Here is a 26296-nt window from a genome sequence, read left to right on the forward strand (position 1 = left end):
TCTGCCACCTCTAAAGATGTCAACTCTGTCCTCTCGGCTCTATATCAGCCTCCTTTCCTCACCTCATGCCCTCTCTTGCCACCCACCTCCTCCTTTCTCCTTATCAATCCTTCTCTAAAAAGCGTCTCTGCCCACAGCTGCTTAAAACGTCTCTATCACATTTTTTATCAGTTTGAAAAGTTGCAGTTTTCTATTTTGACAGTAACATTGTCGAATACTGCAGTGAAAAGCAATTAACCCTACCTTGACGATAACCTCTCTTGTCTCCCCACCTAGTGCAATCATAGTTTAGACAACTACATTACACCAGACCAGTGGCGCTCAGCGAAGAATAGATGCTTGACGCAGGTGAGATTTTATCTGCCTATTTTAGCTCATGTCGGGAAGGAGCCATAAAAAAAGCAATTGCATGTCTAAAGAAATACTACGTAACACTTGAAAGAAGAAATAGCACTCTCTCCCTCTTACAGATGAAAAGCTGAATTCATAAGAAATGAATACATGAATAACCAAGCTTATTTTTTTAACTGATACAGAGGAAGAGAAAAAGCTGTATAAATTTTAACCAAATTCAAGAGTGTTTCAAGATAAAATCTTTGAAATAATGCCATTTATTTTCTAGGTTGCCAATTCATCAGGCCTTTCACCATCTGCAGATACACAAGGTAAGTTTGTGAATGGAACATTGTGGTTGTGTCTTACTCAGTGTTGGAAAGTAATGAAGTAATATTTCCATTTTTTGCCACTTCATACTTGTACACTTCTGCATTCCAGTGGAAATTATTGTACTTTTTACTCCACTGCATTTATTTGACAGCTTTAGTTACTTTAACATTAAACCTTTACATGCGGTATAAAATATGTTGCATTGTTATGGATTAAAAGATCACAGTATAAAAGGGAGTTAAAATGATGTGAGCTGTTTACGTGTTCATGTACAAGTCATAATCAAATAAAAACAGACATTCAGCTGCAATAAGAAGTAGTTTATTTTTTAGATTTAAAGTACATTTAGCTGATGATGGAGATCCACTGCTATGTAACTCACATGACAACAAGGTTGTTCCAGAAAATGACAATGGCACTATTCCATTCTCAAGTTTTCAGATTTACTTGGATAGATAGATGTACTTTATTGATCCCCTAAGGGAAATTGTTAAAGTATATCTATCTTAAAAACCATTACCAGGTTCATGTGTATGCCCGACTGATATGTTATACCTGTAGTTGTGGTTTCCTGACACCTAACTGCTCCTGATGATGGGTTTTAAGTAAAACATTTTTTGGAATAACCTTTCTCTTATTTGTTGAAAGTATTTACATACTGTACTTTTACCTATGTGAAATTTTTAATGGAGATCTTTCTAATAACGCAGCATTTACACATTGTTGTATCACTACTCTAAAGTCCTGTTCAATGTGAATTAAAGTGAGACAGAGTCTGTGTCAAAAACTAATGTGCTAAAACGCTGTTCTCAGATCCTCCTCTCTATGTGAGGGAGGAACATGATGACAGTGTGGATGTTGGGAAGAAGTTGGCAGGTCTGAAGAAGTCGTTGCCCTCTCTGCCACCTCCTGCCCCTCCACCTCTGCCTATCGCACTGAGCATGTATAGACCAACATCAACCTGTGGTAAGCAAATTACATCATTTCTGATTAATTCATTGATTCAATGACTAATGTTTTTCAGGTAGTTTTTTCTTTAGTTAATGGTAGCTTTCTGATGATATATTGACTCTTCATCATAGTGGCCCTGGATCATCTGAGCAGCCATTTTAACATCTCTCCCTTTGGATTTTTCCTTCAGGTATGATCCAGCCTCCTCTGTCTGTGCCCCTGGACACTGGGCTCCATTGTGACAGCAGTATTAATTATGTCAACATCCCCATTAGCCCCCTGCCGGCTAAAACTAACAGAGAGCTCCTGTACACGGAGCTGGACCTGCAGGAGCCCGGCTCAGCTCCAGTCTCCAGTCCACAGAGTGCTGTCAGAGGTAACACTTTGCAGCTCCTCAGACCCAGTAAGAACACAGAGCCATAAATGGCCATTTTGAATCTATATCTGTCTTTTGTAGCACTGCTTCCTTCTCTCTGTCCTCTGTGATAATGGCTTTGCATCAGCTTTTGCATCCCATGTCTCTGCCACTCACAGGCCCGATGAATTTTTAGCATATACAACATTATATGTAGTAGAGGTATATGACACATGTATGCATTTATAGATTCCTTAGGGGTATTAAACGGCTTGGGAAAACTGCAATATGGAAAAAAAAAGGTTTTCTGATGCTTTGCTTACATCTGTTTAGCATCTGTCTGTCTTTCTTATTCACTTTAAGACTTCAGGCAGGTGGTTGGTAACTATTCTACCAGATTCTTACAAATATAAAATGCTCCAATCCTTCCCTACCCAAATGGACATTTGAATACAAATGTGTATTTGGTTTGTTTGAGAGCAACCTGCGACTGCTGCTTATTCTCCTGCAACCAAGTACTACTATTACTATAGATCAGTACACTTAATGAATGGGGAGAGAAAATTTATTCATGAAAAACAGACATGAATTTCAATTCTATTGCTACTTAGGAGCCTAATTTATGTGGCATAATCACACATTTGTAGATGGTGAAAATGAGGCAGTTTAACACTGTGACAGAAAGCATTTACAATAGTTTAAAAATATTACAATTCTCAGGGGTGAATGTGCAAATTTAACATAACATCTGAACTTGAAGAAATTTCATGGATTTTTAAAATCACAGATGAAATGAATTCTTAAGAGCTATATCAACAGCACTATCAATTAGGAAAATGTCCTTTAGAAAATGGTGTAGATTTGAGTTACTGCAGGGTCAAAGTAACCGAACGTTACATTACATAGCATGTTTTTCATGTTGTATGTGACAATGTTAATTAACATGTGTCATGCTGTAGAAACATAAATGTTTTCTGTTATCTCCCCCTTTTACCACTGATTTTCCAACCAGAAGAGGGCTCCATCAGGTACGCCCACCTCGACATCACTGCTATGGAAACGGCTCAGAGAGTGGGGGCGGAGCATGTTCAGGGCAGGGAGGACAGACTGACTCAGCTGGAGAACAGACGACGAGGGCCACCAATCTGACTCTGCAACGCCCAGCTCTGTGACACTTTAAAATAGTTTTCATCGCTGATTCTCTCGATCTCTTTGAATAAGCTATAATGCTCAGATGCAGTTGATCATCTCACTTAAAAACACACACACACACTCAGTTGTGCCAGTGTACAGAAATTCCCACAAACAATCCATTCCACTAAAAAGAAGAAAATAGGAAAATGTCTGGGAAGTCTCTTATGCAGCTGCCATCATGGATGCGTTTTGTTTATATGGTGTAATTATTTGTATACTTAGACATGAATTTGTGTTGGGTTTTTCTACCCTAGGAATGTTTCTTTTTGTGGGCTGCATGGCACTTAAGTACGCTGAGGCAACTGTTGATGGAGGAACCATTTTGTTATGTGCCTCCTAAGATTCTCTCAGGATGACTGGAATAAAATGGTCTAAATTATGAGGGAATGGCACCAAAAGCTAATGCTCACCACTGACATTACAAATGGGAGACACAGATTAACAGCAGCTGTTGTAGTTTGTTGTAATGTGTTTGAACTTCTGGCTACGTTTACCTTCTTCAGACTGTTTGGGTGTGGCTGTGTTTGTTGTTACCTCTCTTGCTAAGAGTTATCAACTGCCATTTTTTTTTTTAAAATTCAGGTTATTTATCACAGGTTTAGAGCATAGTCTGATCACATAATGAGATCAAGGCCTTCTCATCGCACTGACACCTTACAGTCGACTGCTAAGAGTCCCAGCTTGCTTGGCAATCATTCCACATAAGCGCTTAAAAGCATTCGATTGAAATAAGCAGCTTAGAGTTATATCTCGGGTGTATATTACATTAATTCAGGCCCATGTGGCCCAAGCAGGACATGACAGAGTAATCAGGCGGCCAGTAACATTATTCATCACAGTAATCAATGTCTCTGCTTCTGGTCTTTGAGAGGGCAAGACTTGATGAATGGAAAACCACAGTGTGTGCTCCAATTTCTCACCTCCCTTTTGATATCATCAGGACAAATTGTCCAATATTTGACAGTAATTTATTTTTATGGCGGCAGTTCCCCACCGGCGTCTCTGAGGAGGAGATGAGGAGGAAGAAACAACATAAGGCATAAACATTTTTTACTGAGAACAGCCTGTTAATGTCACTACAGGGACGGCTTTTGTCTACAGGACGTGTAAATAGTAACTGCTTTAATTTATGCCAAGACAATATGAATTATATGAAACTATATTTTTAAAATATCACTCTTTGTATGTTGTTGGCACCTGTATCTTAATATTAAAGATTGCTGTTACAATTTCATGTTTCAAGGTTTCAGTGCTTCTTACCTGAAGTATTCTTCATTTTATATTGATCTGACAATAGCAGTAACATTACAATATTTCAGCAGACCATGGTATGAATCACTACAGTAGTAACAGCGTATGTGATGTAGCATTTATTACTTGCACACCTAATGACAGACAGGCGTAGACAAATTGTCTGGCCACCAATGTGCCAATACTCCTACAGGATGAAGTACTCGCGGAGCTGGTTTGGCTGTTCCCCAGGACCTGAACCATCATCGCTCAGCAGCTGAACTACATCATCTGGTTCGGACTGACTCAGCTGCTGCTGTCCATCCCTCAACAGCCACCTCCACAAAATTTGGCTTTCTTGGCCACATTTTCAGTTTCTGTACTACAACCAGACATTTCTTCCACACTTGCCTGTCACTGGTTGAACCTATAAATGTTGCCACAGAGTACCAGACTGGTATGTAAACTATTTAATTGATATTTTATCTTTACCGTGACTGACAATCTGACCTAGTAGTTCCCACAGTAAGTCCAGCTGATTTATAAGAAATCTCTCATATGCATAGTATGTACAAACAACGCACAATTCATTCATTCAGCGATTTGTAAAATCAACAACTAACAACGCTAGAAAAGTAGAAAACTTTCCGTGGAAAAACACTGATTCTTTTTACAGTAGATGAAAGGGAGTGGGGGGAATGTAGCGTACGCTGTGTGTAGTTTTAGAGGGAATTGTTTCAGTTCATCCAACCTTCACTGATGTGATGACCATGATCGGAGCCTCTCAGAGCTCATTGTGCTGGAGTCCCTCACCAGAGATCTTGTTGGACAATTCCTGCATGTGTTTCTTCATCTGAAACCAAGACAAAGAATCAACAGTCAGTGTCAACACTGTCTCTCTGTTTTGTCCAACATATCTTTTTATGTCAATACAAATCAGAACACATACAAACACGTGCCAGGTCTAACCTGGCAACATTAAGTGACCTGTGTGAGTGTACCATGGGCATGTGGGAGCTTTAACACAATATGCCACTACATTTAATGTCTACAACAACAGAGTAAATAGTTTATATTAAGATTATTGATCATTGAACTGATGCTAATAATCCTGGTGCAGCTTGTTAGCTACTGTATCATATTTTTTATTGTAAATTTTTCCTTCAGACTCAGACCCTCTTTAAATAATGCTAGCTGGCTTGATTGTCCTATCACTGAATACTACTACTACCACTACTACTGTATACAGTAAGACAAATCTTAAATAATACTAATAATTAATAATATCTGAACTAAGAGCATATATGTTAACACCTGTTGGTACATTTTGACACAAAGATGACTGATATTTGTGCTAATATTTATTTGGCATCAACCACTGGTCACACACACAAACAAAAATGTGATAAAACCTGGAACATTTATTAATCACAAACAGACTCTCCATCTGCAACACAAATCCTGCTTTAGAATTTATCTAATCTAATTAACATACATGCCTGTTTTCGAATTAACAGCATGCTTTTTTCTGATGATATTTAATATACAGAATCTAAAACAATGTTTGATCGAAGCTTTTCCTTTTGGAGCTCCTCCACATTATCCAACAGCTTTTGGTTTATTACCATGAACTGTTGAGTTGTAACTCCACAATGAGAGTCTTACCCTTCTACGACAGGAACAATATGAGGTGCTGTTAACCTTTGTCTCCAATTTCTCCATTTTCTCAGCCCTATAGCAGTGTTTCATTCCCTTCCCATTTTGCCACATTAGTTTCGACAGCTGGTGAGCAGTCAGCCATTGGTCCATAGCTGTGTTTTATGCCAAAATGTGGAGCTAACAGACAGCTTCCCTCCTTACCTTATAGCCCATCTCCCTGGTCTTCTCCGCCAGTGTGTTGTACTTTTCCTGGTTCCTCTTGATGTGCTCTTTGTCTCCTAAAGCCTCCACGTGTCTCAGCTTCTGGTGGGACAGCTCCAGCTGCTCCTGGTAATGGCTGTGCTTTTCCACCTTGGTCTCGAAGTGATGCAGCTCCTCCTAAGGAAAGGAGGGCAGCGATTGCAGAGGGGTGCAAGTTCAGTTCACCTTCAATTACATGCACAGCTGCACAGGGGAGCTGATATGCATTTCAAGTAGAGACAAGAGTGGAAATGTCACGTGGAAAATACTATCTGAACGTTTCCCTGCCATACATCTGATTTTGGAGCCAGATGTTTTTAAAAAACTGAAGTTTAAATTGAGTTGTTCACTGCGTTCAGCCGCTCATGGGACAAAAGGGTGAAAGAAGCACAGTGAGAGACAGAGGAGTGGAATACTTGTGCATTTCAAACGTGTAATGCATAAAATGTGATCATAATAGGGTGCACTCTTTGCTTTATGGCTCACCATACACAGGTAGTGCTCAGCTACAAGTACACTACAAAAGTCAATACTGCTGTTACCAAAAGAGCACTTGATTAAAAAGTTTCTAAGAGTTGTATTCTGAGATTTAGACTCAGCAGTCTGATAAAACAAAGAGTGCTATCGAGAAACAAATCAGTAAGTCCCTTTCCCCCCAGTGCCACTCTAGGTGCCAGTGCTGGGCTGGTTCTGGTGCCAGTTAAGAGTTGGTTCAACTTGTGCACCTTCTAAGGACCAGTCTGCTTTTCCACAGGCTAGAGAGCGACCATAGAGCCACGTCATTACGTCACTAAACACGTCTGTATACGTCTTCGCTTCCCTAGCAACACTAATGCCAAGCACTCTGTTGTCTCTTTCCAAAATCCAAATATTCTGATGTTGATTTTGAACATTTCCAAAATTTTAAAAATGGCGGTCACAAAGTTTTAGTTGGCCACAATAATTCTGCCCGTAGCCCCTGATGTAAACAGGTTCTTGGTACTAGACCAGCAAAGTGTTGGTGCTGCTCTAAAACCAGTTTTCCTGGCTGAGAGCCGCTGAAAAATGAAGAACTGGTTCGAGACTTGGCAACGGCTCCGGACCAGCTCTCGAATTGTCTTGGTGGAAAAGGGGAAAGTGAGAGCAGGAGTGTCCAAAAAACTGTCATAAGAGATTAATTAAAGAGCTACCTTGAGAGAGTCCAGCTCATCTTTGGTGAGGTTGGCCCTCTTGGCAGCCTCCCACAGTTCAATCACACGAGGCTCCCGAAACTCTACAGAGGAAGAACAGGCAGGGATAAAGATGAAGAGATAAACGGTCCAAGGAGACAGTTTGGAGCCTCACCAATACTCGCATACTCAAGAGGGAGGGACCTTTGAAGAGGAGCAGCCACAGCAGATGTTTTTTAAGATACAATCACAGCAACAAACCACCCTGGTTGCTTAATCATTTGGTATACACATACAATATAAAAGAGAAGAAAACTGCTTGCATTCACATCTCAGCTTCAGTTGCTGCCACTCCCCGAGCATTACAAAACTGCATGAATAACAAAACCAGATGAATTAAACAGGCAGAAGGAGACTGAGACTGTTTTGTGCAAGAGGAGACGGGGAGTGAGGGAAGGATGAGAACAAGTGGCTGAGCGAGAAACAACCTGGAGGGAAGTGAGTAAAGAGGAAGTAAAGGAGTCAGTATGAATCAGCAGGAGAAACAACGGCCTCATCTAAACTCCCCAACAGACTCCCACAGAAACCTGCACAACTGAGACCTCACATACCCCCAAAAAAAACCTGCAGTACACTCGACAAAAAGCAGCCGAATTAGATAAAAGACTATAAACTACAAGAAAAATTAAATCATGAGAGCAATGGATGCTTTCTCCAAGTTAGATAGCACAAGGACAAGCTGGTTTACATAAATGCATAGCTGCTGCACTATGGGCTGCTTTATGTAACCCTGTTTGAAACAAATCTTTTTCCACATTCTTTCCATTTCAGAGACATTCAATTTGAAACTAAAAGCACAAAACACTTGTGTTAAGCCATTAGTGTATCAACGCTCACCAACCGTGATACAGCAGAGCGTGTTATTACGAGTCCAAATCCCAGTGATTGAGCTGATGAGAAAAATGCAGAGTGAAACTCAGATGCTGAAACAGACACACACTGTGTGTGTGTGTGTGTGTTTTCTCTCCCTCACCGCTGTCTTCAGAGAAGCCCTCGTGGCTGAGCTTACGGAGGCGCTCGAAGCCCTGGTTGAGGTCTCTCATTTTCTGCTTCAGCTCTGTGTGCTTCTGGTGCAGCACATGCTCTTTGGCGTCGCCCTCCAGGGGAGAAATCACATTCTTGTGGACTTCTGTTAAGACAAACAGACGGAGGGAAAGTTGTGGGTGAGAGGAGGTGACAGGTCAGGTTAGGAGTTCAAAGCCCATGGGGTTGAGTGGGTGTTATAGATGGGAGGATGAACGAGACAGAGAAGAACAGATGAAATTTTAGCAATAAAGGAGAGAAAGAAAAACAGAATTCAATAAGGAGCGTTTAGTAGCAGCCATAAAATACACCGTGAGAATTTTACAACATTTCACAGGGGCTGACTTTTTCTCCATATATCACATTTATTTTTCCATAAGAACATTGAGCAGCCTGTGAGTCTAATCTTATTGGTTAAGTCTCCGACATCAGTGTGGTTATGAGATTCCTGCCTGTCTCACCCTTGAAAAAGGCGGGGAGGTAAAAAGCGAACAAAGGCTGACTGGACAGTGCCACACTGACTCAATGATAACGCTTGACATTTGGATCAAAAGGAAAAAAACAAACCTGAGACGAAATGGAGAGTGGGGAACCTAGATAGGCAGTGGATGGAGGTGGTGGTGCTGCGGAGGTGCACGGAGGCTCCCCTCCAGGCAACATGTGATTGGCTCAATTTTTAAACACATCAGACAAGCAGAAAAACACCCCTGGCTTGTTCGGCAGAAACACAGCACGGAGAGCTAACGGAAAAGTTCTGGCACAAAACAGCTGCAAAGTGTCAGTCAAGTCCGAAAGAGACGTGCCTGTCCTCCCCCCGTCTATCTCAAACATAGTGGGGCCTGTCAGTTGGGATTAAAACTCACAGCTTCATGTGATGTGACAAGCACTGATAGAGCACAGAGCAGTGGGTGGAAACATGTGAGGTCTGATACCTGCCACCTATGTACACGACCACTGGCCTGAACAAACAGACAGGAAGCATTTCCAGACTTGGTGCTTAGCTTTGGATGACCGCCCTGCAGTATGTATTTTTTGCATAAATGTGCTTTGGAAACTACTTTATGTAAATGTTACATTATTCTGTATGAGTTTAGGAGCAAAGCTGAACCATAATTATACAAAAACACACAGAGGTGAAAGAAGCTAGTAAGAGCTGAGAGGACAGAAAATATGTAATTCAAAGTGCCGTAAGAGATTTCAAACAACAAGGACACAGCAGCAGAGAGGAGAACAGAGCTTAAAGGCTCATCAAAGTCAAAGTCTCTGGAACTTGTATATAATACAAATAATACAAATAGGTGTGTCACAGAATTTGTGTGTGATTTTAGCTTGAATATGTATTTGAAATTGGCTTCAGAAAAATATATTAATTAATAAGACTAAGCAGAGGTGGTGTGACACCTCTGCTTGGCAGGAGAACAAAGGGAGTGACTGAAGCAGCTCACCCTCAGTCCTGCTGACGGTATCCATGAGGATATTATACTCGTGGATCTTGTCTTTGTGGTGCTGGAACTCCTTCTTAAGGCTCAGCAGCTCCTCATCAGAGAATTTTCCTGAGCTCTTAGCCTGGTGGGGAAGAGTCATCGGAGGCAGAAGGAGTTAGTCTCAAAAGCAGTAAAGTAAAAAGTAACACAGCCGTCAAAGCACAAGCTTATGAAAATAATTTACGCTAAAAGTTATTATTTTGTGCTTAAAAACAAAAAATAATGTGTTACTGTGTTCCATATAAGAGCTGCATTTAGACACTACTGGGGCTGCTGAATGAAAGCCTTGTAACTGTAACCTCAAAAGCTTTTAACCCCCTGATTCATTCTGTTTACCTTTTAATTTGATTATAGGAGATTCTTATTTTATTTCATTATTTTTTAGTTGATTTGAGGTTCATGTCTTTATTCTATTTAATCACATTTACATTTAATCGCACTTAATGATATTTAATCACATTTAATGAAGCTGTGTAGACGAGGGCATGAAATCAAGGCGTCGTTCCCAAAATATATTCCTTTGCACACAAATTCAAACACGCACCTTGTTCCAGAGTTTGTCCAGCCTGGGATCATCAAACATGTCTCCCTCCTTGGTGTCGTGGTCCTTCAGGTAGTTGCTCTCCAGTGGTCGTGTGTCCCTTTTACCATCCATCCCATACTTGGCCAGGATCACTGCATAACATAACACAACATGCCTTTTACTAGCACTGCCATAAATGATGCTGACATAAGGCTGTAAGGAGTAACAGCTGAGGTTGTCATGAGAAGAAGCTGTGTGTGTGTGTGTGTATATATATATATATGCACACACACACACACTGTATATATACATTTAAACAAGGCTCTAAAACATTTCACATCAAAAATTACCTAGAGGCACACAACCCTTGAAAGCAACTCATTAATTCCAAATCACCACATAGAAGAGAACAGCAAAGAGTAGAATCTCTAATGAATCAGCTGCTGAAAATAAACTGAGCAGGCCACCATACACGCTTTAGAGTTGACAGCTGATGAGAGCTTATCAAAACAGACTAGCTTCACTTTCTTCTTGACGTTAGAGATGCACAGTAGGAGATATAGGCGTGCATTTTGTCACACATTGTGAGAAACGTCATATTTAGAGATGAGAGTGAGAGGGGAGGAAAAAGCTCATTCACCCTCCCACTCACTCACTGAACAGAACACCTTACACAACCCACTACTTGGCAGTGTGCCTACAGGGTAAAAGAAGGTAAAAGAAGACAAAAGATTAAAAACAATATTCTAAATGGATCCAAAAACTGCCAGAACACATATTTTCCAGGAAAGATAACTGATTAGTAGTAGTAGTTGGCATTTCCGTACCTAATTTGTTAGATATCTGTCATTTTTGTGCAAAAAATACTGAACAGCACAATATACTATCAGTCTAGTCCCAACATTTTACACTGCTACAGCCCAACATAAAGTTGGACTTTGCTCTGAAGAGGCTCTACCCTCTTTACTCTGCTCCAGTAAACTGTTATTGCAGCAGCTGATTCAGCATCATCTCTACACTGTAGTAACCCATCAGAGTCACTTATCAACCACTTATAATTCATTAGGAGAGAGTCCACATGCAGGTGTCTAGTTTAAAAGCCTCATAAACAGGGTGCAAGAAGTTGATGACAATGTCTGTGTTAATGCTGGGCTTGTACATATTTTACACTTTATGGTTTCAGTGGAGGCTCTTGGCCCATTGATCTGCAATGAGTGCAAACAGTAAAACAAGCTTAGGTTCCCAGATTGTCCAATGTACAACAGGCAAGGTGTTGATTTGTGTCTTGGCATTTCAAACTGAGAATACTGAAACACTGAAAGAAAAAACTGGGAGAGAGAAAAAATCTTTTTGAGCCAATTTAGAAAGATGGCAAGAAGGAGAAAGGCGTGATCCAGAGGGGAGAGGGGAACTTGAGGTCCTTCTTAAAGATTTATATTTAGTCTACAAAAGAGCAGAAAGTGACTCTGCTCCTCTGCCCGGAGTTGGAAGGTCACTCCACCACTGGGGAGTTCAGAGGGAGAGGAGTCCAGGGCTGGTGGACTGCTGCCCGGGCTGCCAGAGGGAGGGAAGTCCACTGGCTGTTAGCAGCAGAATGCTAAACAGACTGGTGTACTGTTTATGGCTGGGTCTTTGCCAGCAGATTCTGAGGAGAAGATCCCTTCACACACTCATACATCAGCTACAGGGTTTAATCTAGGATTTGATTGCCTGAGTGTGCCTGTCCTGACCTTTTACAATCTGAGGAAACTGCTGGGACAGTAGCTATGTCTGAATTGTTAATACATTCTTCACAGGTCAAGAGCACACTTGTGAAAAAATATATTGAATTTGAAATTGATGCTTCCACTCTCATTCCCCATATAAATGTGCCCTGAAAAAGGTAATATACCCCATTTCATTGGTATCGCTACTTTAAAAATGACAATGTTCTAATAAAAGCTATATTTCATAAGCGTTGTGGTAATGGGCGTCAGCAGGGCAGTGTGTGTGTGTGTGCAGCGCTCTGCTTCCACCCCCAGCAGGCATCATTGTTGTGCCAACCGCCATGATAACCCAGGATCGTATCGGTACTGAAAGTCATAACTTTGGTATCCAGTGGCAACACTGTTGACATCATCATCATCATGAAGGTGCAAAGCATTATGGCATGTTTAAATCCTCTAATCACAAGGTCCACAATGAAATATTTCTTTGCTGGTGTTTCATCTATATTTATACCTTTCATATGCTTGCTAAATATAATGCAATATGCATGCATATGGATACAGCTACAATGTTCATTTCAAATGGGGATTCTGTAAACACGCTTTAGCAACATCCCTTGACAGGGATGAGCAATTACAGTTCTTTGGGGATTTTGTTGGTAGAACATTTGTTATTCTACCAGCCAAGTGACAGAGTTTATTACATAAGCTCTCTTATCCAGAACAATGTGTTCCTCTGTGTCAGCGGCGTTAATTATTTGTCAAAATCATAAGAATTTCAGCACAGAGTGGCATCGCCAAGATTGGTGACTGAACATTCATGGCACAGTGACTCGAAAGTGAATTTAGTTTGAAGTGGAGAAAACAATCCAACTTATTCCTGACTGCACCCGCAAGCACGGACTCTCACCATTGAAGTTACGTCGGAGCTGGGCCTCTTTCTCCCCATTTTCATCCAGCCCCTCCACCTTCATCTTTTTCCACTGCATCTCATCTTTTTCCTGGATCTTCAGGTCACTGTGCAGCTCAGCCTGCCGCACTGGGGACAACTGCATCTATCAAAACCAGAACACGAGTCTACTTAATAAAAGTAAGACAGAAGGAGGGAGAAGGTTTGAGGACAGGGAAGGGTAAGGAGTGAGAAGAAAACAGGCTGAAACTGTAAAGTTAATTATTCTGTAGGTCGTTTGATCAATGTAAATGGAAAAACTCAGCTCCTAGAGAAGCTTTTGCTCAAGCAGAGCTGGACACATACTACACAGATTAAAGCTCAATTCTAATCTTTCTCTGACCTTGATGACAGACTTCAAGATCACATTCTGCTCTGGTCTGAAAACAGGGCAGGTCACTGTGGACAGTCTGCTCTGACTGAAGACTCAACTACTTCAGCAACTCTTATGAAGTAAAAATAGCAGAGGATATTATTTTTAGTGAATAAAGCACGGCATACAGGAGAAGAGTTGTTTGACTTGCTACTCATTTATTGTTCACTTTTCCAGTTAGATATATACTTTACAGTATTCTGACTTTGGTGTCTTTCTACCTAATAGTGGACATATTTCAACCAGAGAGATATCCACAATTATTGTCTTTTGCTGGAGACCACTGAGGTCTACAGGGGCAACTGGGTAGTTGCTCAAAGGTCCTCTGCTGCGGTTATTTTAAAATAGAAGAATTATACTCATTCTTTACCCCCATGTCCATCTGTACTCCCATCAATCCTCTGGTAATATGCTTGATTATCCAGCTTCTTGGATGCAAACTATTCAACCTAAGCTCATTAAACAAAGACTACCTGCACAGCTGATAAATACACTATGTTTACTGGACACCAGAGTTTATGGATGTGTAGTGATGCACACTTGCTTATCGGCTTGAACCCAGTATATGAGCGTTAACACTACATCTTAATTAAGGTGAATACATTGTTCTCAATGTAATGATAAAAAGCCATCTATGTGGATTCAGCTGTGTTTGATGGGCCTTAACGACCGTTACGTGTCTCAGTGTATTTGAGTCACTATGCACAGTTGGTACAGCCGAGTTTCATGTGAACAGACCTCTCATTTTTACATACGCACCCTTTTAGCCTTCTCCCACACCTGGTTCAGCTTGGCTATCCTGAACTCCACCGTTTGCCCATCACTGCCGCTCGGCTTGGGCTCGTTCACTTCCCGAGAGTATTTCCCAGCCATTACACCCACACCGAGACACAGGGCAACGACTAAACACTGCAGTTTCATTTTAGAAATATCTCTACAAAAACAACAACAGAAGAAAAGGCGCCGAAAAACTGTAGCTAGGCTAACCCGCCCCCCACCAAAATTAGCAGGACAGCACTTCAACTGTTTCTGTTATTGTGGCTCGCTACAGTACCACAAGTCATGTGCTCAAAAGGGGAAGGCACTTCCTTAAGACGCGCATTATGGGATTTGTAGTTTTCTATCCCAGCGCTTTCATTTCAAGTAAAGGGGAAACGCTCTTCATTAAACTACAGTTCTCGAAATGCATCTCTGCTTCGTCACCAAGCAACGAGGGCTGCTAAGACTGAGCAAATAGAAATGCTCCACGCGTTTACGTGACTGGATGCTGCTCACATCCACACGTACCACATGATGATGGTGATGGGCTGTGGTCTGCAGGAGAAGTTTAAAGGGGCTTCCTGATCAGAGTCTGTTTAGTTAGTTTTGAAACTACAAGCGAAGAGGTAAAGCACGCTCAAAAACAGACTTAGTCCCTCTGTAAAAGTCCTATGACAGAGGTGTCCAAACTGTTCCACAAAGGGCAATGTGACTGCAGGTTTTTGTTCCAACCAATCAAGAGCACACAGTTTGACCAATCAGCTGTCTGAAGACTGAGATCAGTTGATTAAATGAGTCAAGTCTGGTGTGCTGCTGCTTGGTTGGAACAAAAACCTGCAGCCACACTGCCCTTTGTGGGGCAGTTTGGACACCTCTGGCCTATGGGGTTGTTTTTTCTTTCTGCAGATCTGAAGAGAACTTGGTTAATCCCCTACACGTATTTCTATCAAGGTTAAAGAAGTTCACTTTGAGATTCTTCACAAATGTTCTTGTATTTTGTTTAAAAGAGAGAGAAGCTGTCATCCATCTTTTTGAAGGAGAAAAGCTTTTTGAGTGATTCAAAACATTTACTTTTGATGTAGTTGATGGTATCTTATTTTTTTTTCAGATTGTTATGTAATATGCTATTGTTATGCTAATTAAATATTAATTGAATTAGAAATAAGTTTTCTTGCAAAAATGATTTATTCATAAGCGAAAAAATACCTTAAAGCTGCACTGATGGTTGAAATTTAAAATACATTAAAAATAAAGTTTTGATGATTATTTTTTGTATTTAAATCCCAAACCCGCACACATATATTATAATAAATAAATAATATTTCATTGTTATATTATTTTTATAATATTTTTTCATACCTTCTGCATGCGTTTTTGTACAAATTTTTATTAAAGTAGATCTCTGATGTCTGTATTGTTGTTTGTTTCCTCTATTATTGTGCAATTTATGCTCATTTAAGACAAAAAAAGAAAAAAATATATTGGCTGTCCGTCATCAGTAATAGAGCATTGTTATAATAATTCCTCATTCCAACCCTTTCAGACTGTTTATTGATTTGATATTTATGGTTTTCATGTTTCTAGATATTAATAGGTTTCACCATTTACCTTGCTGTTGTAAGGATGTCTGAACATTTGTGATGTGTAAAAATGTTCTCCAGTAATTGAGTTTAAAGGAGATGCAGTGAAATCAAATCACAACCCTCAATAAATACTGTATATGGCAGATATACATATACATGTTGATAATGTAATACTTAATAATTAATAATTCATGAAAGTACACACACACACACACACACAAACACAAACACACACACACACCTTTCTAAATGAACAATTGATATTTTTCATTACATATTCATGCCAGCCAAGCTAAATGGATTTAGAGAGAGACAGAATGAGAGCAAGCTTTTTATTATTGATCTACTGAACTGGTCGCTTTGAAAAAAAAATTGTTTATACAGCATTCATGCCAACACACCACAATAACTGAACTAAATTCAGTTAAACTATATTAAACTGGGAGAAAGAGATGGGAAAAGGAAGAGAGACGGACAGTCAGACAGAAAGACATCGTTTTGTACTTGCTCGCCCTGATAATATTGTTTCAGAACTTTAATGTCAATAAATCTCATTCAGCTGAAAGTGAATTGTATTGAATTGAAGAGAGGGAGAGAAAGACGGAGTAAATGAATAATGGACTTGTGGGTGGGAGCCAAGCAACAATTCATAACCGCTCAACAAAAGACACAAACAAATCGCATCGTTTTTCAGAGTAGTTTTAAATCTGCAATCCACCATTTATCACAAAAAAATGGAAAAAAAGGCTCTGACTTTAAATTACATTGTTTAAAAACAAGCAAATTTAATCATCTGTAGATAAATTCATTTTAATTTAATGGCATTTGGTGACACAGTAGACCAAATAATAATAAATCAGGTATTTTTATATTCAATAAATGTAGCATTGTATTATTTTACCAGGCTGTTCTATCTATAGTTATTTTACCTGTAGAAGTTATTTGTTTGCACAGAAATGGGAGACTTAAGATAAATTAGCTGCATAATCTCTGTCACCTGGTTATTACTGACTTATACACTGTAACTCCAACACTGACAGATGAACAGATATTGTTGGGGTTGGCAGCTGTGTTTATGGGGACATTTTCTTTGGTCAAACAACTTTCCTTACAAACAACTTTCCTTAGAGACTGAGTACAGCCTTGTATACTCTTTCCTGACAAAGATTAATTTGTTCAGTCATCTAGATCTCCAGGCTTGTGGAGATACAGTGCTTACCAGCTGGCCACGAGACGTCCTTGGAGGAAGGGGGGCACACTGTTCAAAGGACTGAGATGAGATATAGATGCCTGGCTGCTTCCTTCACTGATGTTTCTTCAGGGGTCACTGAGCTCAGACATTTGTGACTTATGAAATATGCTGGAGTTCATGCACCAGCAAGTTGTGAGCATTGATGAAGCATCACTTTATATAACAGTGGCTTTACTTTGAAGTTTTGGTCATCTAGTGGGACTTAGAATGCATATTGCAATAGAGCACACTTGCAGTATTGGATCAGTGTACTGAAGCAACATGTACGAGAGCAGGGGTTAAGAGACTATGTGTCTTCATTGAACAGCATTGTTTAACATAGTGCATGGAAAGTTTGATTACAGTGGAAGGTTTATTACAGAAAAGAGTTCTTAAATACCTGGTTTGTGCAAATATTAAAAATCAGCTCGGTAAATGAATACCAGTGGTAAGTACATTTACTCATGTAAGATCAACACCACCTTGTCAAAGGCTCTGAGATGCTCTCAGTATCCCATCACAGCATCTCAGCTTCTGGCACACCTGCAGCATCAGTGCACACATGCATGCACACTTAGGGGATGATGGGCAATGTTAAGATGTTTAAGTGACTTTCCCGACAAATAAAGAAATAAAAACTACATTAATGACATTTATGAGAGATTGTTTAAAACAAGGGTGGCCTGTAAAAACTCTTTTCTTTCTTTTTCTTCCTTTTTTGTTGTGTACAATTAATATATAAAGAAAAGACACTTTCTAATAATTACAGTGACATTTTAATATGCATCACTGGTCCATGTCATCAGATGAAAAATAAATTGGAATTTACACTTCAGTAAGTGTTCTAATTTGGCTGTATCAGCACAAAACTTTGCATGAAGTTGTGTTCAATGTGCAACACGTTATTTTGTAGCTGTTGTGTTGTGATTGAGAAACAGGCCCTTTAACAATCGATCAAAGTGATGTCTTTCTGTTATCTTAGACAGAAATGTGCTGTAGTCTTATTAAAGATACCCTTGTGCAGCCCTGGATTACTTGACATGTTTATAGATAAAAAATCAATTGGGTTAAATTGTACTATCATAGATCACAAATGGATCAAATAGTGAGTGAGTGTTAGATGTTGGTTTGGTTGTGATAAGGTGAGTGATATTGCACAAATATGTGTCTGCAGGCAGGTCTCTGGAGAGGGAAGTCAAGAAAGAGAGAGATGTTAGGCCAGGGGGAGACTGTGGAACAGCAAACAGCTCACAGTACCATGATTCTTACATAAACCATGTTTGATGACGGCATCATTTTGACTCCCTTTGGCCTCCATTATGTGGCAAGAAAGATATTACCTGCGGTGGGGTGTGAGAACAGTGCGATACAGAAGAGAGACAGAGTGAAAGAAAGCCAGAAAGTGAGAAAGAAGAAAGAAGAGGAAGGAAAAAAGAATTTAAGAAAAGAAAGAAAGAAAGCGATTGAGATAGCAGGTGTTTAATCAGCAGGTTGTGTTGTCCTGTGGGTGTTAGGGAGAGTCATAATGAAATAAAACATATATTCAATCACTGACCACGAACAAACAGTCATTATGACCAAATGACTGCAATAAACAGGCTTCGATCATCTTATTACTTGTGCTAATTTAACTGCAGGGAACAACAGGAGCAGACATCACATTAACTGAGAGTCTAGCTGGGCTGGAATTGGCTATTCACTTGTAGAACTTTCAGTATGTCAAAATCTTCTAACGGCTATTTCATGGTGCTTTCCACAGTGCTGGGAATAGTTTCAGTTGGTTATAAAATATAACAGTTTGCCTACATTTTGCAGTAGCTTGGTACTGGAGCAGAAAATGTTTTTAAAAATGTAATGACTGCTCAAACATATTTTCATCTGCCATCTGTCAATCCACCCATTAGCTATAACGCCCATCTTTTCAAGGGTTCTGGGGGGGCAAACCCACCTGACACTGAGTGAAAGATACACCCTCGAGGATAGGCTGCCAGTGAATCACAGGGCCATTCAAGCTCACATTCCCACCTGTGGGTAATTTCGGAGTTGCCAGTTAACCCAACCTGTGTGTATTTCCACTGTGGGACCAAGTAGGAGCCCCAGAGGACACCCACACACGCATGGGGAGAACATGCAAACTCCACACAGAAGGGTCCAGCCAACCCAGAACCTTGTTGCTGTGAGATATCAGTGCTAACCACTGCACCACTGTGCTGCCCCAACCCCGTTTATGTTTAATCATATTTTCCCTTTTAATTGTCACCCTGCACAAACTAGATGAGCCCCCTGACTTCTGAGTTAACACATGAGCTTAATGTTCTTTCCAAGTTTTGTAAAAAATGCTAATTTGATTTGGGACCAGACTGCAGACCAAAAATGTGAGTAAGAGGGACATTAAAAACAAAAGCAACAGAAATTCAGTGTGTATCATTTGTAAGAGATGCAAATAAAAAACCTGCTGCATATGGCTAAGTTGGTTTGTTTCCAAAGTGTGATACTCATCTGGCAAAGTTCACTGAGTATTGTATAAACTTAATCTCAGTTACTGTTACAAGAAATAATAAGTGATGGTTTTTGCAGGTATATGGTGCCACATCACATGATGCTGTAGATGCAGATTTGTCATATAATTTTCAAAGTCAGCTTGTGCTTGTGCCTCTGCCCCGCCTCTTCCATCTGATTCTCTCTGTACCAGTTCAACCTGACTGCCACATCCTGGGTAACTGTGCCAGATATCCAGGTAGCGGACTGCGCTCATCCTTTGAGCAGGACTCATGTTCGACATGTTGTTGGACTGACCCTCCCTGCTTTGTCAGCACAGCTCAGCAAGAGCCAGAGTCCTTCTGGGAGGCAGCTGCTGCTGATTTGATGGAATGCCAGGGACCAGAACACATCTCTATTTTGGAGATCCTATACACCTGTAATATTTTTATATTTTGTGCCATAACTATTGTACATCTTCACTTTTGTTTTTCACATATTTGTCACTGTGCCATCCATCACCTTTTGCTTCTCTTACTGACCCATTACAAATTGTATGCGAGAAGTGCATGAGGAACATTGAGTGATTAAAATGTCTGTGCTAATTTTAGAGCATGGCTGAAAAATAGAAGAGCATCTATTTTTGCATACTTGCAGCAAAGAGTTGAAGGTTCTCTCGTCCTCATTTAGAGCATTACAAAATGATCAGTTTCCAGCATTTTTCAGTGGGGACTTTCAACATCTGATATCTTTGAAGCAGTTTCCAGCTTGAACATGACAATGTGAAATTGAAGTATTTTAGGTATCATTTTGAAGAGCTAAAAATTGACATATTCTGTCAAGGAAGAACGTTATATAAAAACCTGCACTGGCCAGTTTCATAGCATTAACAGACAGCATACATAAGATGTATAGGCTTTGTTCAGCAATAGAAATGTGCTTTTTTTTTAAACAACCACTGGTAGTAATGCTGCTATAAGTAAGTTGGGGACTCATTTTCAGCTATAAGATTTCTATTTTAAAACTTACTGGTATGGAAAGGCAATACATTTTTAATAGGAAATGGATATGGCTGATGTGTCTCCTAATAGCATGTGCAATATCATGTGCAGTGCTGCCAGTAATATGTCCTTGTGCCTTACAGTCAGCTTCACTGAAGTTGAAAGGAATCAGTCTATTCACTCACACTGACAGACAAATTTATTGTAGCTGTACTTCAGTTAGAAAAAATTCTCAGACAGGTTTGGATTCACACTCCTACCTTTTAATTGTTTTATTATGACACAATCTTCCCTCCCGCTTATCACTTAAATTCCAGTGATTTTATATAATTACTCCATTAAATCCTGTGTGCTCACAAATTACGTTACTGGGGACTGTAATTTTTAAAAATAACTTTTTCCTTTCTTCAAGGGCTCATTGGTTTCGATTCATTTTAATACACTATCAAAATCAACACACAGAGAGTGTGAGTACGAGACATTTGTCCTTGTAATTGATCAAACATGTAACTAAGTTGAATGAATGTATAACTCCAGTGTGGAAATCAGTCCCAGTTTAAAAGCCTGTTTTACAACTGAAATCATGATGAACATGACTTATGACTGCAGACTGCATTTATAATGCAATTTTTGACTTTTAAAGTGAAAGTATCACCTGGACATGTAATTTTGAAAGTTTAGGGAATTCTTCAGAGGTCCATTATCCCAGGGATTTGTTGCTTTTAATTAATGAGAGGCAGCTGACCCAGAGCTCACTGTGTTCCTAGTCCTAACTGTGCTTAAGCTGGTAAGTTCCAACCAATGTACCCTTTGTAAACAATATCTTTAACCGTTTTAAAACTACAGAGTGCAGCATATACATGCACCTTGGAGATAAATGTCTGGAATACCAAATGTTGCTTGTTTAGCATCTGTGAATATAAATGTCACTCTTTTAAATAAGGAAACAGCGAAATGTTGACTCTCAGACTTATAGGAAATATTGATTGTTATTCCCCTATGCAATACAATTATGGAGTATTGGAATATAATGTGAACTAATCATAGAAATGAGAGCAATAAAGAAAATGGAAGGAAAGTCTACTGTTTCACAAATTAAGACTTTATGGAATAGGCTCAAACAGATAATGTGCTGATCATGTTTTTCACAAATGGATTATGTGACCATAATACATCACGTGTAATGTAAAAACTTTTGTTGGTGGTTAAGTTAAAGTAATAACAGAAGTAATGGTAGAGTAAGATTTAAGCAATAAAAACAGCAGATGTACAATAATAGCGTATAAAATCATTTAGTAAAGGTCATGGGAAAGTCATAGTCAAGGTAAACAAGCAAACCATTTGATGTGAAATGGACATGGATGGCTAACATCTTCGAGGTCAACCAGGCCTTATTCATTGTGTTATTTAAATGTCAAAGTGTGGCCTGCCTCTAGTCATGTCTCCTCCTCTTGATGACTATGTGGTGGGAAACCGTATTTTGTTCACTGTCTTACTTACTGAGCAACACATTATTGACCTTTCCAGGTATCATTGTAATTTCACTGCGTTTTGTGAGAGCATGTTGTGTCAAGTTACCCTCTTTATTGTATCCACTGTTAAGGGAACAGTTAGAAATCTGGAGCTTTCACGTGTCTGTTATTTTGACTTCAGTCATACCTGTCACCTGAAACTGCCAAGCTATGCATGTTCTTAAAAACAAACCTCTATCATTCGAGCTGCACCTTTCCAACAATTTAGCAAATGTAAACATAAGCTAATATACTAAAACCAGTCAAATCACCCATCACCAGAGAAATACTTATATGAGTAGTTAATCAGTAAAGGCCACAATAATTGATTTGGTTGAGCACTCGTGTGCAGTGGAGCCAATGCTGAAGGGGTAATTATAAATTAGTAGATTTTTTTGATTTTTAAGCTGTTAAGGTGAACTAGTTAGCAAACAACTGGTTACTTACATATCCAGCAGACACTGAGAAAAATTAGCATTCATTCAGAGATGTGTCCACTTTATGAATGTAGGACTAATATTCACTTTTCTTTTCGCCTCTGGTTTGGTCTGTTCCAACTGTTGAAGGAAATATCAGGCTTTTTAGCTGCAAAATGTTCTGCTATGTTCATCAGGTAGTTTCTGCAACAGGAAACAAATTAACTAAATGTTAATAATGTAACTAAATGTACAAAAATATAAATAAAGGAATAAAAAAATAAAAGGTACAGGCCTGAAAACCAAAACAGTGAATGCTAAAACACTCTGAAGAGCTGAGAGAAACTGCAGAGCTGGGTGATAACTCTCTGTAGGTTTGTCACTATGAATGAGTCCTTTCACATCAAGTAGTCATGTGATGCGTTGTTAACATAAAAATGTTGCTCAGAGACACTTTAAGACATTTGACTTATATCTTACCATTAATATACTAATAAAAACCAGATGAAATGCAATGTAAAAATCTAAACTCCTGTTTAGGATTTACAAGAGCTGTAAATATTCCACTTTTTACCTCTGTTATATCCTGACCAGTGCAATACATTCAATCCCACTGGAAAAAGATTGCAAGTACATAACTTTATTGATATTGTTATTGCTTTTATGTTTTGTACGTAGATTTACTGAAATACTTATGGGATATCGGGGGAATTTCTTCTGAGTGAAACATCTCCTGTATGTGTGTGTGAATGTGTGTGTGTGTGTGTGTGTGTGTGTGTGTGTGTGTGTGTGTGTGTGTGTCTGTGTCTGTGTCTGTGTCTGTGTGTGTGTGAGAGAGAGAGAGAGAGTGGTGGTGGTGGTAGATTCAATATTCATTAAATGTTCTCAGTCTGCTGACCTTTTCCTTCCTCCCTCCCTGAGTCCATGCTTCATTTGATTCAATAAGAGACTTTAATTTTCAAAGCAAACCTTCACTTACAGATTTATTCCCTGGAGGTATTGCTTTGTGTACAGAGAGGAAAGGAAAGACGAGGGACAATATAGATCAGCTGGGAGGAGACGGATGACAGCTGAATGGGGGAAAAAAGACAAAAGGGGTGGCCAAATAACCTGTTCTTTGCAGCAGGACTCTTAAACCTGTAATTTTCGAGAGTGGGAGAAGGAAAAATACCAATAATTTGTGCTCTGACATTATTCTTGACTCTGTGCAGGTGTACCGATTTATTTTTTCAGCTCCATTGAAGCAGATACGTGTAGTAGAACTGGAAAGGAAAGCAGCAAAGGTGTAGAGAAGATCTTCAAATACCTGGAATATGGAGGAGAGGTTATGATATAGTCGTTTGGCTGAGACAGAGATTGACTGTCAGATAATGAACTCGCCTGAGATTGTAAAATAAAACAGTAACAACAGCTGTCAGACTGGAGTTCACTGGCAAGAATGATTTGCATACTTTGTTGACAAGTTTGACAAGTTTATGTCAAACCAGATGTTTCCAGGGCTTGTCCATGTATCAGTATGAGACTTGAGTTCACTCATGTCTGAGACAGTTTGTCATGAAATGCCTCAAAATGAAAACTCTAATCTAACGGAGGCAAACAGACGCTATTGTGGTGGGAGACCTTTCTGAAATGACAAAGACAATTTTAAGATCGTTTAGAAGATGTGAATTTTGATCCAGAAGTGTAAGTATTTTTTTTAAGGCAAAAAGATAAAATTAGCCTTTGTGTTGTGTGTGTGTGTGTGTGTGTGTGTAACGAAAGGCCGAGATACGAGCTGACCAGAGCCAAATGTCTCCACTGCTGTGGGTAAAGGGCTGTATTCAGAGCTGACACAACAGAGGAAGCAGGAACAGACAAACCCAGCGTGACCGTTCCTCCAAAAGAGCATCTTTGTCCAGAGAAATCTATTTCTCAAAGGCCAGCTGAGGCCTGGAGCTGGCTCCATGGACCCAACAGTGAAAATCTGGTTTCTCTTGTTACCTCGCAGACCCTGCTGTTTTGTTGACCTGAAACCAGCATGGATGTACGTGGACAGCAAGGATTTGCTTCGCTTGATCAGTGTCTTCCTGCTGTAGACAGGCTGTTGTGGGGAATACAGATTTAACAATCACACACAAAAGGTATTTAACTTTTATGGTTTACTTAGGGTGCTATCATGAACACTGACTTAATTAAATGAAATCCAAAATAGCTGTAAGTCAACAGTGTGACAAATAGCCTGCTATTTTTGTGTATGCAAATATGGAAAAAAAGTAAAATGCTGAACACTGAATACTACACACAGATGTACAGATGTACAGACACTGAATAGTGATTGGTAAAAAAGCAGCAGGACAGGGTCAGACGCCCTCCTGCACAGTCAAGATCGGCATCAGCCTCAGTCACTGCATAGTTCCACACCCACACCTCCAATCCGCCCAACACCTCACAGAATGAAGGGCTGCATTAGATTAGACAGGTGCTATTGAATTGTGTACTCCCCCTGGACTTTCACTTTGAGATTACATGATGGAGATTTGTAAGGTTTCTGCTCTCACGCTGTTGTAGCTGTGAAGTTTCTAAAGCTCCTTTCATCAAAGATGTTACTGTCGTAAATGTACATTCAAATCATTCATGGTGATTCATGGCTAATCACAATTTTGTCAAACTAATCTTTTGAGGATAGGTATTCCAGCACAAGGTAATAAAAATACTGATTTTTTCAACATGATTTTTAATTTAAAAAATTGAGATTTACCTGGAACTGTTTTTCTAATTTGAATAATTCATATTGTAGCCCTGAGGTCACAAATTGCATAATTGCCCTGCAATATCTTTTGCATCAGAACTATAGTTGGTTAAATGTCCACTTTTATAAACTACTTAAGGAGTGCTTTGCAAAATTACATAAATTAGCCAAAAAGGCCAAGCCAAGTATGAATGTAATAATAATGAATGATGATGAATGAATAATGGAACAAGCTCCTCTTCAGCCTGTGTTCAAGTGCTCAGGGTGCCTGTGAGATGTTTTTCTAATGACACATTAAGCAAACAGAAGCCATGTAGAATATAAAAATATTGATTCAGTGTGAACTAGTGATAGGAATTTAAATCACCTGAATCTGAACTGGTGTTTTGTTAGAAAAATAAACAGGCTTCTGGAAAAAATGCATGTTTGAATCCCCTGTTGTGATCTGATCCCAGCATGGCGCCACCTGCACATACATTTTTCTGACAGTAAAAGCTTCAGGTATCATGATAAACCACGGATCTCATGTACAGAGGCATTAGACTCTATTTACCCAAATAATGCATGTGAATGAACGCAGCCTCAACATACACCTGCCCCTGGAATTCAAAAGGCTGAGAATAAAGAATGAAAACCCCTGGGTCCTGGTGAGCTGCCAGGTGCCAGATAAACAAAGAACTGAAGCTGTAAAGGGTCTCTCAGGGGAGAACCAAAGAATGTGGGATCCAAGGAGGGCTTGGAATTGGGAAAAAAATGAAAAGAACAAGGTTTATATTACCACACAAAACATACTGCATATATGATACAGCTGCATTCAGTAGGAGATTTGAGGAGGGATGAGGGGGGATGCCATCCCCCTTGTTAGGGTTAGTGTTATACTCTCCACATCCACAAGCATTCAAGGGTCTGCTAGGTCTGAGTGACTTAAATTTCGTCATCAGAGGGTGTATGTGGGGCTCTGTGCGGACTTGAGTGTACCCACCAATTTGTTTTGCCCGTTCAGACAAGTCCACGAAGCCACTACGCTA

The 26296-nt window shown here is 39.7% G+C and overlaps 2 protein-coding genes across 2 annotated transcripts in view; one reads left to right on the forward strand and one right to left on the reverse strand.

The window, feature by feature from the left end:
* Positions 1-3731, forward strand: part of LOC121180648 (protein Dok-7-like) — a 58684-nt gene extending 54953 nt beyond the window's left edge. The window contains exons 9-13 of the mRNA XM_041036239.1: positions 277-348; positions 623-665; positions 1480-1632; positions 1808-2020; positions 2985-3731. Coding sequence (XP_040892173.1) covers positions 277-348; positions 623-665; positions 1480-1632; positions 1808-2020; positions 2985-3121 — 618 coding nt within the window. The 3' untranslated portion in view covers positions 3122-3731. The remainder of the gene's footprint in view (positions 1-276; positions 349-622; positions 666-1479; positions 1633-1807; positions 2021-2984) is intronic.
* A 790-nt stretch (positions 3732-4521) lies between these two features.
* lrpap1 (low density lipoprotein receptor-related protein associated protein 1) lies at positions 4522-14616 on the reverse strand. The gene is made up of 8 exons (XM_041036240.1): positions 14321-14616; positions 13150-13294; positions 10555-10685; positions 9972-10092; positions 8477-8632; positions 7465-7547; positions 6257-6433; positions 4522-5249 (listed from the first exon to the last, which is right to left on the reverse strand). The coding sequence occupies exons 1-8, from the start codon at positions 14480-14482 to the stop codon at positions 5181-5183; spliced, it is 1044 nt and encodes a 347-aa protein (XP_040892174.1). The 5' UTR covers positions 14483-14616; the 3' UTR covers positions 4522-5180.
* Between the last annotated feature and the right edge of the window lie 11680 nt (positions 14617-26296).

This window comes from Toxotes jaculatrix, chromosome 4 (assembly GCF_017976425.1).
Source record: "Toxotes jaculatrix isolate fToxJac2 chromosome 4, fToxJac2.pri, whole genome shotgun sequence".
Classification (NCBI taxonomy): domain Eukaryota; kingdom Metazoa; phylum Chordata; class Actinopteri; family Toxotidae; genus Toxotes; species Toxotes jaculatrix.

Excerpts from the sequence above, each read along its gene's own strand:
- lrpap1 (XM_041036240.1), bottom strand. The coding sequence starts at position 14,482 with ATGAAACTGCAGTGTTTAGTCGTTGCCCTGTGTCTCGGTGTGGGTGTA. Across the intron at positions 8,633-9,971 it reads TACCGTCAGCAGGACTGAGG|AAGTCCACAAGAATGTGATT; the intron begins GTGAGCTGCTTC and ends TTGTCTTAACAG. Across the intron at positions 6,434-7,464 it reads ATGAGCTGGACTCTCTCAAG|GAGGAGCTGCATCACTTCGA; the intron begins GTAGCTCTTTAA and ends TCCTTTCCTTAG.